This window comes from Macrotis lagotis, chromosome 5 (assembly GCF_037893015.1).
Source record: "Macrotis lagotis isolate mMagLag1 chromosome 5, bilby.v1.9.chrom.fasta, whole genome shotgun sequence".
Lineage (NCBI taxonomy): Eukaryota > Metazoa > Chordata > Mammalia > Peramelemorphia > Peramelidae > Macrotis > Macrotis lagotis.
Genome location: NC_133662.1, coordinates 246124510 through 246143273, shown reverse-complemented (window position 1 = coordinate 246143273; position 18764 = coordinate 246124510). Strand labels below are relative to the sequence as shown.

General features: G+C 35.5%; 1 protein-coding gene across 20 annotated transcripts in view; it reads left to right on the top strand.

The window, feature by feature from the left end:
• The window catches only part of NCOR1 (nuclear receptor corepressor 1), a 225359-nt gene that overhangs the window by 82285 nt on the left and 124310 nt on the right, over window positions 1-18764 (top strand). For all 20 annotated transcript variants that reach the window (XR_012468828.1, XM_074189259.1, XM_074189263.1 and 17 more), the window contains 3 exons: window positions 4205-4387; window positions 11264-11377; window positions 18165-18221. Coding sequence is in view for 19 of the 20 variants with exons in the window: in XM_074189259.1 (XP_074045360.1) it covers window positions 4205-4387; window positions 11264-11377; window positions 18165-18221 (354 nt within the window). In the remaining variant the exon portion in view is untranslated. The remainder of the gene's footprint in view (window positions 1-4204; window positions 4388-11263; window positions 11378-18164; window positions 18222-18764) is intronic.

The following is an 18764-nucleotide window of genomic DNA, read 5'->3' as shown; positions in this document are numbered from 1 at the left end:
AGGCAGTTAGATGGTGCAATTGTACATAGATTGGTAGGCCTAGAGTCAGGCAGATTGTTTTTGTGAGTTCAAATCTGACCTTAGACATTTCCCATCTGTCTGACTCTGGCAAGACATATTAGCCTTTTTCCTTCAGTTTCTTCAATTGTGAAATGAACTTGAGAAAGAAATGGCAAATCATTCCAGGATCCTTGCCATGAAAATCCCAAATGGGGCACAGAGTTGGACACAACTGGAAATAACTGAACAACAACAAATGATGAGAGAAATGATATTGAATCAGTTCTGTGATACCATCTGATTATTATTAATTATTTTTAAGTTGGAGAAAGGAAGATTTAAAGAAGTTTAAAATTCAGGGTTGTGAAACCAGCAAACTTGTGCTGCTGGTGAAGCTATGAAATGAATGTAGCATTTTTAGAGATCAATAAGACAATTTTCAAAAAGAGCTTTGATGTCTTCCTCTTGATGCAGTGATTCCTCAACTGGGTCTTTAAGAATGTTATTGAAAGGGATAGGGGAAAGACCTATATATGCAGAAATATACCAATAAAATGTAACTAATGGTTGAAGTATGAGTGAACAGTTGTAATACATGAAGATAATGGGATATTTTACCAGTCCACAAGAAGTGACAAGTATGAAGAATAGAAAGATATGTAAGAAGATTTCAGTGAAATGAAGTTGAACGAAGAAAGCCGAATCAGAAGAATGCCAAAGGGTATCCATTGGTAGCTACTTCTAAAAATAGACCTTAAATAGATCTAAAAACAAATTTTCAGTAACTTGGAATATATAGTTTTTATGTATGGTCTTTTTTTATTTTGTTTAAATTTTTCTGGATTACTATCATTAGAATATTAATTTTGAAAAGAGAATGCTGTTTCAGTAGCATGTTGAAGGCAAAAGCCATTTTGCAAGGAGTTGAAAGATACTATGAATTATGATGAAAGAAGATTATTGGGTGAAGAGAGAACTCAATAAAAGTAGGAGGTGAAATAAATCATCCATTGGAAGTGTGAGAAATTCCTGTTCAGGTGGAGTTAGAAGGAGAAATAAAAAGGAATGAATGAATGACTCATTTATCTAGGGCTCCTTTTCTGCATAAGCATTGTGTTTCAGGGGAGGAAGGGAAGGGAATAAGAGCTTCCTGAGTTCCTGCTGCCAGGCACTGGGGATAAGCATTTTACAAAGATCATCTCAAAACAACTCTGGAAGGTAAGTACTATTATTGGCCTCAGTTTGAATGTGAGGAAACTGAGGCAGACAGAAGTCAAGTTACATTCCCATAGAACTATAGCCTTCAAGTGTCTGAAGTTGAATTTGAACTTAGATCTCCTCCTCTAACACCAGTGCTCTTTATCTACTGAGACTGCAGGTTGCAAATAGAAAAGTCAGAGTTTAAGCAGCTTACACTTAAGGGAGGCAGGTGGAAGGTGTCAGCTGTACATTGTGTGGAAAAGGCCCCCAGGTCCTTGGTGAACTGTAGCAAAGCAGAGAGCAAGGCTTCTTCTCTAACATCATGTCCTGATAATGTCATGTCATTTTCTAATTTTGAACATTATGACAAGAATTGTTTTTTTCTGGGTCTTCAGTTGCTGTGCCTACAGCAGCTGCATACAGGAACAGGTATCAGGCTGCACTTTCATATGGGTTGGAAGCATTGGTATGCCCAAGACTTAGACCCTTGGATTCTGCATCAGGATTCAAGGAAGGGATCTGGTGGTCAAGGGAGTGATGATGGTGGTAGTTTGATTTGCCTAATATATGCTGTTTTTCATCTCTTCCCCAGGTTTTGTGTTTCATCAACTAGACTGGTTTTCCTGACTTGTAAATTGTAGTTGGTTGAAAGTTGGTAGGAATAGTCAGACAGTTATTACTGGATTGATGGCTGTGAGGACTGGGCTAGAAATTGGACTGATATTCTAAGGGGTGCTGCCATCCCAGAGCTCTTCTTTTGATATCCTTATAGATGGCTGAGGGCCAGTAGCCTTTGTCAGTAATATGAAATGTGACTCCTCTTCCACAATGATTTCCCCCTCAGTGAAGTCTATAGGATCTGGGTTGGAAGTAGGTCCGGTGACTTGAGGAGTGCTGCTATTCCTAAAACTCTTTGTAATCAGAATCCAGGGTTATCTCCATCAGGGTGCAAGGTGGTGGTTTGACTTCCTGACATTTGTTGTGGCTTTTCTCTCTCGGGGCTAAGTTATTAGTAGCAATAGGGTTACTGAATGTTGGTCCCTCTCTGGTTATCACACCATGCTGCAGCCTTCAAGCATGTAGTTTGGAAAGATATCTTTGGCTTGTAAACCCACTTAGAAGGGTTGGGCCTTGAGGTCCTCCTAGGATGAGAAGGTAGTCCAGAGGTAGAAGGAGCTTTCAGGGTGAAGAAGCTTCTGTGGTGTGGTAGACAGTTAGGGCAGCCTGGGAAGAGTGAAAAAAGCTTGGTAGGAGCTCCAAAAGGAGTCAATGTTATTCGCACTCTGACTTGTTACAGATCAATAGAGAGCAGTAACAACTTTTGCCTACAGCACACTTACTGGTATTGAAAGTGTCCAAGAAGTCTTCTTAAATTGTCAAAATCAGGGCTGCCCTCAGTGCTTCCTTGCTCTGCTCCTTGTCTGCCTACTGATTATTAGTCATGTGACTTTTATTTTTAAAGAAGTATTCTTTATTTGATAAGATGCTATGAAAAGTTATAGGAGTTTGGCAGAACTTAGATTTAAAATGGTTAACATACCACATGCCACAGTTAAATTCAAAATGAATGTGAGACTTGAATTTAAAAAAAAAATCACTGAAAAAGTGAAGAAATTTTGATAACTAGAGAATTAGATCAATTGCATTTCATAGCTTTGACTTAGAGAAAATTCCTAACCAAACAAGGGAGAGAAATGATCAAGAAAGATGAAATAAATAGTTTAGATAACATAAAATCAAAATCTTACATGAACAAAATCACTGAAACTAGAGTAAGAAAGGAAGTGATTACTTGAGAGAAGAAATCTTTGCATAAGAAAAGAACCTAATATCCAAGATATATAAGGAGCCAATACAGAAATGTAAAACTGAAATCCATTGGTAAGTGGTCAAAGAATATGAATGTGTAGTTTTCAAAAGAATTGCCAGATAAAAATAAAAAACATATGAGAGTTTGCTAAAATTGTTACTTAATATTAGGACATGTGCAAATCACAGCTCTTGAGGTTCCGCCTCACATTTTGCAAATTGGAAAAGGTGACACAAGATGAGAATAATCCATTTTGAAGGAGTGTTACTGAAAATACTTATTGATGGAGCTATGAATTGGTCCAACTGTTTTCAAAAGTGATTTGAAATTATGCTGAAAAAAGGTCCTTTTTCACTCATATATTCATTGCAACATTTTTTTATAATAACAATGTCCTGGAAACAGAACCCATTGATTGAAGAAATGGTGAAATAAATTTTACTACATAGATGTAATGGAATATTCTGCATGATGAATATGAAGAATATAGAGGAAGCATGACTAGACTTTGTGAACCTGAGGAAGCAGAACCATGTATATATACAATGAGTGCAACAAAGTTAAGCATCATCCCCAATAAATTGAAAGCAAGACGTTGACTCCCAAATAAAGATAGGCTGTATAGAAATAGAGAACTGTAAGTTACAAACTTGACCCAGTCGGCCTGCTCATTAGTTCTCCTAAACTGTTTTTCTTTCTTTTTTTTTTTTAATTTTTTTTAAGGCAGTGGGGTTAAATGACTTCCCCAAGATCACAGTAGCCAGGCAATTATTAAGTGTCTGAGACTGGTCCTGAACTGTTGTTCACTTTTTGTTGTTAAAGGATTGACTCTGGGAAGGAGAGAGGAGGGATTATATTGGAAAATGAAGGTGATATAAAGATAAAAGATATACAAAAGTTTTATAAACAATTATTCCAAAGTACATTAATATTGTAAGAAAAGTTACTGTAGTACAGATTTACTTGACATTTAAATTGTTACTGAAGAAATGAGTAGGTTGGACTAGATCATCTGTAATATCTTTTATCTCTTGAATTATTAGATCAGTTAAGTCTTTATTTCCTAGAATAGCATAATGTCCAGAAGATGTAAGTTTATGATCTCTTCAGAATTTTTTTTTCTTTTCAAATTTTGCTTGGTTCATTTGAGAAAAACCTGTTTTCATCATTGACCCCATTGATTCTTTTCTTAAGGATCCAGCTTTTGGAAGCAAACATGAAGCTCCATCTTCTCCTATTTCTGGACAACCCTGTGGAGATGATCAGAATGCTTCTCCTTCCAAACTGTCCAAGGAAGAGTTAATACAGAGCATGGATCGGGTGGATCGAGAAATTGCAAAGGTAGAGCAGCAGATTCTCAAACTGAAAAAAAAGCAGGTATGTCAATTATGTAGTCTTTCGTTTTTCCACTTAACTTGATTCTTGGATTTCCTTCTGACATGTGAGATGCTGTTAAGTTCATCTTCTAGACTACAGCTGGGTTATACTGGGGTCATCAGAAACTTTTGATGGGTCCACCCTCCCCCATTTCCTGCAGAATAAAGCCCAAACTTGGATCTGCAGCATTGCCCATCCTCTAGGCAGAATTAAATCTTTAGTTCATGGAGTAATTGATTCTTTCCAAACAATGCATGTTCTCTTTCTTTTGTGTTGCTTCCTCTGTCCATCTCTTTGCCCTTTGAAATTCTGTGTTTCTCTAAAGCTTGGTTCAGATTCCTCCCAGAATTGCCCTTGACCTTGCTGTTGCATACTGGACCTGTGCCCAGGGGAAATTGGAGGTTTTTGGAGCACAGGAATTGTCTCATTTGCCTTTACTAGGCAGCTCATGAGCTTCCTAGACTTGAATGGAGGTGAGGTACCTTGGCCTCGTGACCCTCATTGGTGTGGGAAGATCTGGGTGAAGACATATCTGCACTTCCACATCCCCCTGCAGTTTTTTTTTTTTTTTTAGATTTTTCAAGGTAAGTGGCTTGCCCAAGGCCACACGGCTAGGTGATTATTAAGTGTCTGAGGTCGGATTTGAACCCAGGTACTCCTGATTCCAGGGCCAGTGCTCTGTCCACTGTGCCACCTAGCCGCCCCTCCCCCTGCTGTTTTAAAAGAGTTGCTAATTCCTGCCCCAGGGCCACATGGGGTATTTCAGAAATGAGACTTAAACTGAGGTCTACCTCTCTGTTCATTATCCTGTGTGGCCTGTATGTTGAATTGAATGTGAGTGGTAATTACATTGTGTTAATTAATGTTACTAGTAATAAAAGTGAGATTATTTTGGGGTACTGAGAGGTGACCTGGCCTAATTTACAAGTAAAATGATTGAAATCAGTAACAAGCTGTTTTATAAATTAGTTTCCTCTAGATGAGAATATTGATGAACTAGTTTCCAATGCTATTCACAATTTCTGTTCCTTATTACATTGCATTAAACTGATATTTTGAATATGTTCAGAGTAGTCTGGAATTGAAAAGTGGATTTAAACAACAACAAACCAGTCTGGGACTGATAGATGCTGAATGAGTAGAATTTTTATGTGTAATTGATTCTGATAGAAGCATAGAGTAGTTCTAGTAGTGCATTGATGGAAAAATCTCTTTATTATATCTCTTGCAGTACCATAATATTTATTTACACTTATTTGAAAAGTTGGTAAGCTTTTAATTAAAAGAAACTTCTTTCTAATCTTTTTAGAGCTAATTGATTAGTAGACCAGCTATATGAGATAATGAGGAACAGGAAACTCACAACAAAATACTAGTGAAGTAGAAGGCAACCCTTTTTCTTATTAGGACCCAACTGTGCCTTTTGGATGCCATCCTCATGGCAATTTTTCTCTTTTCAGGCTTTTGCTAAATGTTGTGAAACTGAGACTGGACTTCTTTCTTTAGCCCAAAGAACATTTGGGGTATAAATGCCTGTAATTGATGAGGGCAACCTCTGAAAAAAATTCACTGTGCCAAGGAAGCTTACATGAAAGCCCACCTGTCAGTGTAGGTGTTGTATGAAGCTCCTGAAAGTTGTGGATCCACCTGGAGGCTCAGCAGAACGTACCTTGCACATTGCTATAGGATCAGTTCATCCTTTGCAAGCTTGGGGTTGGACTGTAGTTTCCAAGCTGATGGGTACTTTCAAGACTGCTCACTTCCACTTGATGTTGTTGCCAATGCTTGGATTGCCCTTGCCCCAGCCTGTGTCCATGGCAGAGCTAGAATGTCACTTAAGTGCCTCTGCCCCAATGCAGGGTACACACAGTAGGCTGAGGAAGGAAAAGAACAAGGGAAGAAGCATTGTGTTGAATTTATGTTTAAAATTAGATTTAAATACAGTGTTTAATAGTGATGCTTTGGAGGCCCCAACCCTTTGATTGTGCTAAGATAAGGAGCTTACAGGGAAGAAACTTCCCCTTCAATGCAGGTTGCAACCTCTTCAGTTTCAGAGCCAACTCTCCAGTTGCCTGGGGCACTGAGGTGGAGAAATGATTTGCCAAAGGTCACACAGTCAGGAGACTGTGTGGAGACTGACTTTAAGCCTGCGTCTCCTTGACTCTGAGGCCACTTCTCTATCTGTTCCCATATGTCTCTCCCCCCACCCCCCCCCCCACCCCCAAGAAGAAGCCACAGAAATCTGTCTGTTTTTTAAGCAAAAAGTTACCTTCTGGTTCTTCTGTGAAGTCTCATTGATGAGAATACAGCCAATAATGCCTCCTTTGCCTTGTGGTCTAACTGGTCAAGTGGCTAGGATTTTTAGTTTTGCTAAAATAAGTTAATAGTGGAATGATAATGCTTTATAAATTTTTATTGTTTGCAAATTTGATGAGTATGCTATTTATCCTTTTATCCATGTCATTGGCAAAAAAGGGAGTAAAACATTTTTGCTGTTGCCAACACAAATTCCTGGGTTGGGTGCTCTACTAGTAACCATTTGCCACATTGATATTGAACTGTTAGAGACACTGTTAAAAGTCCTGGCATTCTTCCAATTCCAAGTCTCCATAATCATCTAATTGACATCTCTCCCTTTTCTCTACATGATATATGTTACTTATTTTTATTGTGTTTTTAACTAAGTGAACCACCATCAGTAGAGACCTTCCTCTACATCAGTAGAGACCTTCCTCTGTTACTTGACATTTTGGGGTTACCTTTCTCCCTTATGTCATATGGAGAGTCTACCTTGTTTTCAACTTCTATGTTTTCTCAATAATAACCCTTATTCTTATATATCTCATTGGCCTTGTGTCACAGATGGTCTTCCCTTCACCTCCCCTTCAACCATTTACTAAAGGCCAGCTTGCCATATCTCCTTTTGGACTATCTTTTGCTTTACTGAACTTCCAGAATCTATGCTCCAAATTTCCTGTCAAACTATTTCATTCATTTTTGGAATCTTTGGCACTCCCTCTTCCCAAATGAGTCCCAGATACCTTGATGGGTGACCAGGTAACAAAGGAACTGAACCCACACCTCTGACAATATACTACCCTCTTGCTATCTTGATTATACTATGTCTCTTTTTCTTCTCCTCTACCTCTTGCTTTAGACATGATAATCACATTAAAGAATACCTTGACTTCTGGAAAGGAATTTTAATGGACCATACTGTGAACCAACATCCTATCTTTGTGATTGCCCAAATCCAAACTTCCTAATCTACTAGTCCATTTCTTTCTATTAGAATATTAACTCCTTGTGAACAGAAACCATCTCTCTTTGTATACTCATATACTTTGGATACTCATGACTTTAACATAGTGCATGACTCATGGTAATGATTTAATTTTTTTCATCTAGTCTATCCTCAGGTCAGTCTACCATCTGGAGGCTTATTTTCCTTATTGGTAAAATAAGATTGTTGGACTAGATTTCTGAGGTTACTTTCAGGTACAGAGAGCTATGATTTCTGGTTTTTGGGATATAATAGGAAAAGGTTAGAGATTATGAATTGCTAAATGTTCCGCGAGCTTAGGAAAGCCTAGAAAAGAATTGCCAATTGGTATTGAAGGGCATAGGAAAAAAAGGAAATATGTATTACTCAATTTGTTTTAGATAAAATGTTTAATTCATTCCTATTCAACAAGAAATTTCTGATCTGTTCCTCATGTAAACCAGTAACAGAACCATTAGAATTGTCCCAGAATGATTCTATTCTGTCTTTCTAGGAATTTTCTGAACTTGAGGTGATGACTCTGTCATTGACAGGTGGTTTAACTCTTATCACTAAACATTGATAAAGAGCTAGGCAATGGAAGAGGATAGCAAGACTGATATGAACCAGTTTCTGTTCTCAAGTAATTTACATTTTAGTGGGAGGGAGACATAATACATAAATAAATGGGTTGATAGAGAACTTATGCAAAATGAATCCTAGGAAATTTGAGGAAGGAGGCATCAGAAAAGCTCCATGTAACAGTTGGTACTTTAAGTCTTGAAGGAATCTTGAGATTCTAAGAGGCAGAGGTGAGGATGAGGTGGATTCCAGACAATAGAATTAGTGGTCCAGAGCAGAAGGAAAGAGATGAGAGAAGCAGCAATGAGAAGGGGAGTGTGGCAAGATGGACCTTTGACAGTATTTATTCCTCTTTAAAGAGAGAGAGTGAGAATGTGTGTGTGTGTGCGCACTAGGTCTATGGAGAGATAGTGAGATCTATTTTGACTATATTTTGTAATGCCTGTGGGAAATTGAGTAAAATATCCAGTAGAGAGTTGGTAATGCAGGTGACTGGCATTCAGGAGAATGACTAGGAGGAGGAAATCATCTCAGTGGACTGACATTCTAAGGGGAAGTGATTAGGTGCTTGAATGAAACTTTTAGGGTTTGCCCTACAAAGTTACATTGGATATGGATGAAAAACAATAAAGGAAACTGAGGAGTGGAGAATTAGGGATAGGAGGAGAGAGAAGGGTCTTGACCTTCCAGGGTGGCCTATCTTTTCACATGGTGTGGACAAAACAAGAGGGATTAGAGAGGTGTCACCTAGGTGGCCCAGTGAATAGAGCACCTGCCCTGACGTCTTGAGGACCTGAGTTCAAAAAAACAAAACAAAACAAAGAAAGATTAAAGAATTGAGTAGACAAACTATTTGACAATTAAAAGATGCCATTGATCACTTTGGAGAGAGCAGTTTCAGTTGAGTGATAAAATCAGAAACTAGATTATAAAACTTTGAAGGGCAAGGTGAGAGGAGAGGTAGTAGAGGTAGTGAGTGTATTTAGCTGAGAAAGGAAAGCAAGGACAATATCTTGGGAGGATGTAGAGTCAAGGAAGGGTTTTTTTAGTTTTTCACCTTTGTTTTAAGATGGTGGAGTCTTGGGAAGTTGGGAATAGTTGGAGCATATAATTCAAGAATTGGAAGGGCCCTGAAAAGTAGTCTAGTCTAACTCCTAAGGCCAAAGATGTTATGTTACTGCCTAAAGATCACATGCCTGGTTAATAGATCATTGTGTTCCATGATTCATGGGATAATTCTGCTGAAAATTTCACTGATAGGGATCTATTTTTGATTGTTTCTGAAAAGATATTGTCAAGGGGTGTCTGTATAACCTCACAATTTAGCAAATGACTAGTCAACTCTTGTATTTCTGCGAATATTTTGATACATTTTTCCTATTAAATAAAACTTAGCAGATGTGTTCAGAAAGTTATTTTAGTGATGACTAATGACCTTCTGTATGAGTTTACTATTTTTTAGTCTTAATTTTGTAGTTTTTTAGTTTTTTTCTAATTTATAATCATTCTGATTTGTTCAAATACTTCATTATTTTCCTTATATTAATTTTCACATATGTTTAGGCTTTGCTTTGTGAACTAAGCAATTTTGACTTCTTTTACTTTTCCCCATTTCTATATCATACAGTCTTTCCATATGATAGGTCCTGAATCAGGCTATCAGGCTATCAACTTTATTGCCTTCCTTGAACTCTACAGTTTTTTCTCACCAGTCACCTAAATTTTTTGGGTTTCTACTCTGTCAAATCCTGGGGAAGAAGAAGCAAAGATAATGTTGCCAGGGTGACAGGAATTAAAGACTATTAAGTAAGAAAGACAGCCATATGCAGGCCTTGTATATGAGAAACAGAAACACAGGGAAACTAAAAACTTTTTGCATTCATAAAAAGTTAATCATATTGTAATAGGGAGAGATGAGAAATAGAGTGTTTACAGATGTTATAGATTCTGAAGAATTCTTAATAATCGGTAAAGCAGATCTTCTTCCTGTAATCTTCCTATGGGAGATGAATAAAATTTGGCATGAGCTAAGGAAAGGTGTAATTGGGAGCCTCCTGCATATGATCTGTAATTGGAGGCAGAGTCCATGAGCCTGGCTTAAACATAGGCATGGGACCATAGTATATAGTGGGTAGGAGATCTGGAGACTCCTGAGTCAGAGAAAGTTCTGGAATCTTCATTTTCTGCTCTCTTTATGTCTTGAGTTTTCAAAAATGTTTTGTGATTTTTATGTTATCAAATGATAAGATATACAAATACGGATAATGTGTTTAAAAACCTTACTGTACAAATGTCAGCTATTAGCATTTCTTGCTTATCATTTCTCAGGCCTTATTTTATATTTGTGCTATTTATCCTGCCATTTAATGGTTGTCATTTTTATGCATTTTAGCACAATTTAGAATGTGATTAAAACTGAAAGGTTTTTTTTTAAGGTTGATCTATTATGTTTATAAATTTTATCACTTTTTTCAAATTCTTGTTTTTATTATAGAATCATGCTTTTAATTTACTATTTTGTACCTTTAAAATTTTAATCTATTTTTTGTGCCTTAAAACTGTTTTGGGTTTATGAAGAAATAATCAACCTCCTTATTTTACTTTTTTGGTTGCTTTTTTTTTTCAGGTTTTTGCAAGGCAAGGGGGTTAACTGGCTTGCCCAAGGCCACACAGCTAGTTAATTATTAAGTGTCTGAGGCCCGACTTGAACTCAGCTACTCCTGATTCCAGAACTGGTGCTCTATCCACTGCGCCACCTAGCTGCCCCTTTTGGTTGCTTTTAAAAAAATTCTAGAGTGATTTTTACTAGAATAAAAGATCATCAATTCCCATCTTACTATCCTTTTCAATTTTTTTATTACCAACACAGAAAATAATGGTTCATATTGTGATCAAGTTCATTTAATTTTTTAAAAATGGTTCTACAGTAGAAGTAGCCAGCTGTTGCTCAGTAGCTTGTTTGATCTCCAGTGACTAATTATTAGTTGGAGTAGCCTGTTGCAGATGCTTGATTTCTTCTTTCTGTTTCTTAGCAACAACTTGAAGAAGAAGCTGCTAAACCTCCAGAGCCAGAGAAACCTGTGTCCCCGCCTCCTGTGGAGCAGAAACACCGAAGTATTGTCCAAATTATTTATGATGAAAATCGGGTAAGCTTATGTTGGCTGGGAGCTAGCTGTTGAATACAATCTTCAGCATTGTGTATTAAAAGCCATTCTTGGTTTTGAGTATAGGTTGCAGTAAGCATTTAAAATCTTCAGTTTATAAATCTCTTAGGATTCATTAACTTTTATGACTTGAATGTGATTTGTTTTTCTTTTCATCTGACTAGGTTGAAAACTCTATGATAACCATCTCTATAAGGAAACAGGCCTGACTCTTAAGTGCAGTTCACATTTCATGAAGTAGAAACTTAATCAGGTTGATTTTGGGGAAATCATCCAATTGCAGATTCTCCCAGTGGCAGTTTGCATTCTTTGCTGGCCCAAGTCAATGGGAAATCTCTTTCTCTGGTTGTTTAAACTCTTAGGGGCCACTTATAACATTCATTACTAATGAACTGCAGTGTCACAGGTGGATGTTGTTTCTAAACTTTATATTAACTTTAAAACTTATACTTGGGATGCACAAGAGACTATGGACCTTTCAAAGCCAACGCCAGGTTTCATTGTTTCATGAAGTAACTTCATTCTCTATGTTTTTTTTTTTGAACTGAAAATTTCCACAGGTTTGAAAAAGTTAAAATACTATTAGTATGTTCATTTCACCTTTTTTTTGTTCAAATTACCTTAATAAAATTGCTGTTTATAATAAAAAAATTAGTGTAGATGATGGTAGTTATTTGTTATATGCACAATTGTTCTCCATGTTAGTCAGCTTTTAGCATATACAGAACTTATGTAACTAGATTTTGGCTTTGTTTAGAATTCCTATATATAATGTATAATATATCATTTTAATAAGTCCAGACTTAAAATTAATTGTATTTCCTCAAACACCAAATCTTACTTAGCCAACAGCTTATAATGTTTTAAATGATTAAGGAAAAAGCATTGTTAGCTGGAGGCTATCAAGGTACTATATAAAAGCTGTGATTTGCTTTTATGAAGAGTACAGCCATCAAAATATATGCTCATTATACTACAAAGTTAACGGTTGTGTGTGATTAATCATCTTAGGGGTCAAAGGGAACTAGGCCTGACTTGAAACAAATGGAGTAATGGAGTAAACAAAAATAATTACTCATGAATGCTATATGATTCTTCGCTGTGACAATATTTCCTTCAATAAGTCTCTGATGTAAATTTAATAGGATATTGATAGGTTCTTGGTAGGTTTTAAGCTAGATTTGTCATTGTTTTTCTGAGAATCTAATTTTTTTAATAGCTTACATAAGAGATAAATATAAAGTTACAAGTATTTTGTGGATATTAGAGAGTTGTCTGAAAGGCTAACATTTTCCTTTTTAAGTATTTTGTGCCAATTATTATTGACTCAACTTCATAAGTGTGAATAAAACATGAAAATAAAAGTAAAATTCCATCAGAAAAAAAAAAAACTGGTGGAATTTTTGGTCATAGCTGTAAGAACCTTTTGGTAGATACAGAAGTTTCTTTTATCATTCTAAATATTGTGCCCAAAGGAAAAAATCCTCCCTGACTGTTCAGTCTTTTAGATTGAACATACATACGGAACATACATTAATGTCTATCTAATGTCTTAAAATTCTAGAAGATGGTGACTTGGTTCCTCTGATTGTGAAGATATTAACTTCCTAGTAATTATTGCAAAATTATATAATTTATAGCATACTAGGCTTAAAAATCCCTCTTGACCAGTCCTAAATAGCTGGACACCACAAAAAAGGGGGAGGATTTTAGGGATAAGGTCTAGAAATAAAAGAATATCTTCTTCCTCATTCTTCCTTATCTCTGCCAAATTAATAGTAGATTGGATCTGTTGGATTGAAATCATTAGTTTTTGTGATAATGACTATACTATACTTTTTTTTTAAGGTTTTTTCAAGGCAAATGCGTTTAAGTGGCTTGCCCAAGGCCACACAGCTAGGTAATTATTAAGTGTCTGAGACCGGATTTGAACCCAGGTCCTTCTGACTCCAAGGCCGGTGCTTTATCCACTGCTCCACCTTGCCGCCCCGATAATGATTATAATATTGACTTTTCTTAGTCCTTTATTATTTACTTGCATAAACCTTTATTCAGAATCTACTAAGTCATTGTGCTTAGTCCTGGCAATAGATTGATGTACCTGGACTCTGTTTTCATTCTTTCAGCTCTTCCTTCTGTGTCGGGGAGAAATCGAGCTGTAAAGAAGAATCAGGGAATATCGAGGGAAAGGCTATCTCCCAACACTGTGTCTCATTTAATTTTGTCCTTTTTACCATCTTAGGGTGAAGCAGGGGATAGAAATATTCATGATTCTCTCCAGTCCCCATTTTATGGAATTTAAGTGTGTGTAGCTTGAGTTCCTCATAAGATGAGGTCTACAGAAAGAGTTATGTGCCACACACATCTGCCTTCCAGTAGGATGGTCTGGAAGAGCAATGCTGAACATTTTAGAATGAAGCTATTACTGAAGAAAATCCTGCATGGGGGTCAGCTAGGTGGTGCAGTGGATAGAGCACTGGCCCTGGAGTCAGGAGGACCAGAGTTCAAATCTGGCCTCAGGCACTTAATAATTACCTGTGTGATCTTGGGCTAGTCACTTAAGCCCATTGCCATAAATAAAAAAAATTTTTTTTATAAAAAGGAAAATCTTGCTTGAACAAAATTGAGAGTTCACACTAGGATTCCTTTGGTCTCCAAACAGAACCATTTTATCAGAATAATATGAAAAGCAGTCTCATGACCTGTAATTACATCACATAAGTTGTGGACTCCAGAAATACTCACTTGTTCTCAAAGTTTAGAATAATTCAGGTTGGATAGTAGTTATTGGAGTTTAGTAGAGCAATTTCTCCAAATATCCTGTTTGTTTTTTGGAAACAAGGGGGATACTTTGCAAATGAATGAAGAGACTTTAGACATCATTGAATACCACTGGTACCCAAATACGAATCTGTTCTTATGGATCTGACAAGTCTCTGCCTCTGGCAATGGGGAGCTTATTAGCTCCTGAAATAGTTATTATCTGTGTTGGTTAAACTCTTAATTCTTTCTCGCTCTGCAAGTTTCACTTGTCTTTTAAGCAAAATAAGTATAAGCACTCTGCATATGGTACTTGGTCAAATATTTTAAAAGAATTATCATGTTGTCCCTCCCTCATTCTCATTCTCCCAAGGTGGGCAAAACCTAAGTCTTCTCTACTCAGGGCTCACCATCTCTTATTCTTTCAGCCAGTTTTCCTTTGACATGATCTTGGGGACTTTCTAGTGTCCCTCCTTTGTTGTTTTTGTTGTTGTTTTTTTTAAATAATATTTTGTTTTATTTTTCCCTAAGTACATTTAAAACAATTTTTGAAATTTAAAAAAAAAATTGAATTCCAAATTCTATACTTCCTTCCCTCTCTCTCTGAGATGGTAAAAACTCTGAAATAGATTAAACATATGCAGTCATGTAAAACATTTTCATAATTTTCATTTGTACCAAAAAAATGAAAGAAAAGAAAGTGAAAAAATATTCTTTGATCTGTATTCAGATGCCATCATTCTTTTTTCTGGAGATAGATATTATTTGTTATCAAGAGTCCTTTAAGACTTTGAATACTTGGGAATGGAATTCTTTTTTGTTCATCATGTACTTGGTTGGATTGATATCTGGTTACTATTTTTAAGAGGATTTCCTAAGCAAATAGTGTAAAATGCTATATTTTTCATATTTTGTAGTGATTTCCCCCCCCCAAATGTTTATACTTTGTTTTTCCAAATTGTTTATTCCATAAGGGCAGGGACTTATATTAATTGTATCTAAGACTGCATCTTAATCCTGTCTTGTTATTAAGTATTCAAATATTGATTTTTGTTGTATACTAAATTAAAATATAGGAAGGATTGTCGACCTTTTAAAGGGATTTTTTATATACCCTTGACATTTTAATGCATTTAACTGGCAATTTTAATAGAAGCTAGATTTGTTTAGATTCCTGATTTGCTGTACTAGCTATGTAATATTTATTTAGTTAATATTACTATTATTGTCTTGGCTATAATTTCAAATTATAATACTTATTTAGAACAAGTCTGATTTTGTTTAATCAACATTGAATATCTACTTTGTCATTATTTACTAATTCAATCAGACTTCAGTTTAGCTAGAATTACTCTACTTTATTTATTATTTATACTTTATATATTGACAAATGATCCCTTACATTCAGGCCAGAAATGTGTTTCAAGGAACTTTTAAAAATGAGTTTACAATAAATTTTATTTTGAGGAAATTCTAAAATATCTGGCTTTCCTTTTAAAGTTTTGTATTCTCAGAGCTTTAGTTATTCACTATAAGCATGGAGGGCAAAGTAAGAATGTCCTTATTCATCAATAGTTGATGTAGTTTTTGAATGGTAGAAGAGAGAAAGAAATGGTATGATCATTAGGAAAGAGGGGAACTTATCCCTATTTTTAGAACATATGATACTCTATCTAGTCAACTGCAGAGAATCTGCAATGAGACTGAGACTTTTAGTTTCTTTTTTTGTTTTGTTTTTGCAAGGCAAATGGGGTTAAGTGGCTTGCCCAAGGCCACACAGCTAGGTAATTATTAAGTGTCTGAGACCGGATTTGAACCCAGGTACTCCTGACTCCAAGGCCGGTGCTTTATCCACTACGCCACCTAGCTGCCCCTGAGACCTTTAGTTTCATGAAAATAACAGTGCTCAAAATTAACTAGCAAAAATGAAGTGATTCTTTAAAAATTCTTTAAAGGAGAACATAATACCAGAAAGTGGAATTATTCAAAATAATTATAACAAAATAGGACTTAATTGATTATAATATTATAAAGAATTTGTGAACAAATGAAATAATTGGAAGGATATTCTTTGCCCAAGTTTTAGATGTGCTATTATCATCATTATATATTATTTTTAATAACAGTGATACTACCTAAAATCTTAGATATAATGCCATATCAATAAAACATCTAAGTAGTTACTTTATGTACTACTTTATAGAAGCAGAACAAAGTAACATAAATTTATTTGAAGAAACAAAAGAATATATTTTCTAGAGGTTTGTAAAAAAAAAAATAGTAGGAGTAAACAAGGAAATAGTATTTCCAGACCTCAAATTATACCAGAACTAAAATTATCATTCTGGGGAAAAAAATAGAAAGTAAATCAGAACTAGACTAGATAAACATGCATCAAAAACAATCATTCTCAATTTTGGTTGCAAGAAATCTGAGAACATAAACTATTTGAGGAAAAATACTGACAACAAATATTGGGGAAAAAATAGTAATTTGGCAAAATATTAGGCTTAGACCAGAATCTTGTACAACATACTACAATTAAGTTGTAAATGGTTATTTGAATTAAAAATGAATGATATCATCATTTAAAATAATTGGAGTAAATCTTTTCCAAGGACCCTAGTTAGGATAAAAATTTTTTTTTTTGACTAGGCAATGTGGTTAAGTGACTTGCCCAAGGTCACACAGGTAGGTAATAATTGTCTGAGGCTGGATTTGAAATCAGGTCCTCCTGATTCCAGGGTTAGTGCTCTATCCACTGCACTACCTAGCTGCCCCTAGGATGAAAATTCTTAAGCCAATGACATAGTAGAGATCCCTAAAGACAAAATAAATAATTTCAGTCACATGAAATTGACAAGCTTTTCTATGGACAAAATCAGTGGATAGTATAAAAGCAGAAGTATTGATTTAAAAAAACTTTGCATTAAATACCTTTAGTGGTCTGAGAATTAAAAATGTAAGGAGAGCATAAACATTTAAGATGAACCATTCTCCAGTGGATAAGTGATCAACCACATGAAAAACTATTCCAAATTACTACTAATAAATAGAAATGCAAGTCAATATGGCTCAGTTATTATATCTAATAAATCGTAAATTGACAAAGCATTAAACAGTTAATATTGGCGTAGTGATAGGAAAACAAGTGTGTGTGTATATATATATATATTGTTGGTGGAATTGCAGAGTGGTCCAATCATTCTGGAAAGCACTTTGGAATTATTCAAATAAAGCAACTGAGCCTTTTGCTTCCTTTGACCCAGATTTTTACACTGCTAGACACACACACACACACACACACACACACACACACACACACAATATAAAACTGCATATACATCTGAAGGTCAGATACAGAAAAGTCACATGTATGCCAAGGTAATTATTACAGTACTTTTTATAGTACCAGAGAAGTAGAAATAAAGGTATTATTCAGTTGACAAAAGGCTAAACAATATTCATATTGACGGGGAGACAGTGTTGTAAGAAATGGCTGATATGAAGATTCAGAGAAATGGGAATCATTATGTGGATAGATGTAGAGTGTACTAAGCCAAACTCAGAAGACATTCTGTTTAGTGTTCATAATAACATAAACTAAAAGAACTGCCATCAAAGCTTGATAATGATCATTGTGGAATTAAAAAGCCAGGGCTTGGTACCAGAGGAAAAGCTGTGCCCCCTTTGTTAAGTTTTTTAATCTGTTATGAGAGAAGTCTTTTTAGAGATAGCAAAGGGGGAAGGGATATATTTGAAAATGTAAAAATAGTAAAATGTGTTAAAATTTTCCATGCTTTAGATAGTGATGTTAGTGACAAAACATTAATTGTATTTAGATAGATGATACAAATGAAGGAGGGATTAAATCTCCACCTTTAATGTAAGGGAAGTATATTTGGAAATAAGAATTTTCTATGATAGATATTTCAGTTTTGCTTTTCAATATATGTGATTATTTTGTTTTTATTATTATTCAATGCAATAATATCTTTATTACTTATAGAAAAAAGCAGAAGAAGCTCATAAAATTTTTGAAGGTCTTGGCCCAAAAGTTGAACTGGTGAGCCCCTTTTTTTTTCTTTTATTATTTTTCCATTGTATGCTTCGTTGTTTTTATTTTTTAGGACCCGTTCAATTTTTCTTTTAACAAAATTGGTTCCTTTTCTTTTTATAGCACATATATTTTTGAGTATAACTACTTCACCCAGAAAACTTTTGCTTAAAGCAGAATTAAAAAAGAATGTAGTGCTTATTCTCAATATGAGTTGGTGGGTCCTTTTACTAACTGTTCCATATCTTAATAGGAGTTGTTATGTTGCTGGCACCCCAAAACATTCCTCCCTTGATTCCCGCCTTTGAACAGTCAGCCTCTCCAAATTTCTATTGAGGTTGATGGTCTTGGATAAAAATCTACTGCCATTTCAAGGACCCAGTGCCTTTGCATCTTCATCCCTTTGGTAAACAAGTGTTTTAATGGTAGAAAAGATTTTAAAGGTTTAAAAAAAAGGTAACTTAGGCTCTGTGTGCTAAAGTATTCTAGCCAAACCTGGGTGGATCATTAATTAGCCCAGACTGATTATCTCATCCGTGCTATGAGCTCTAG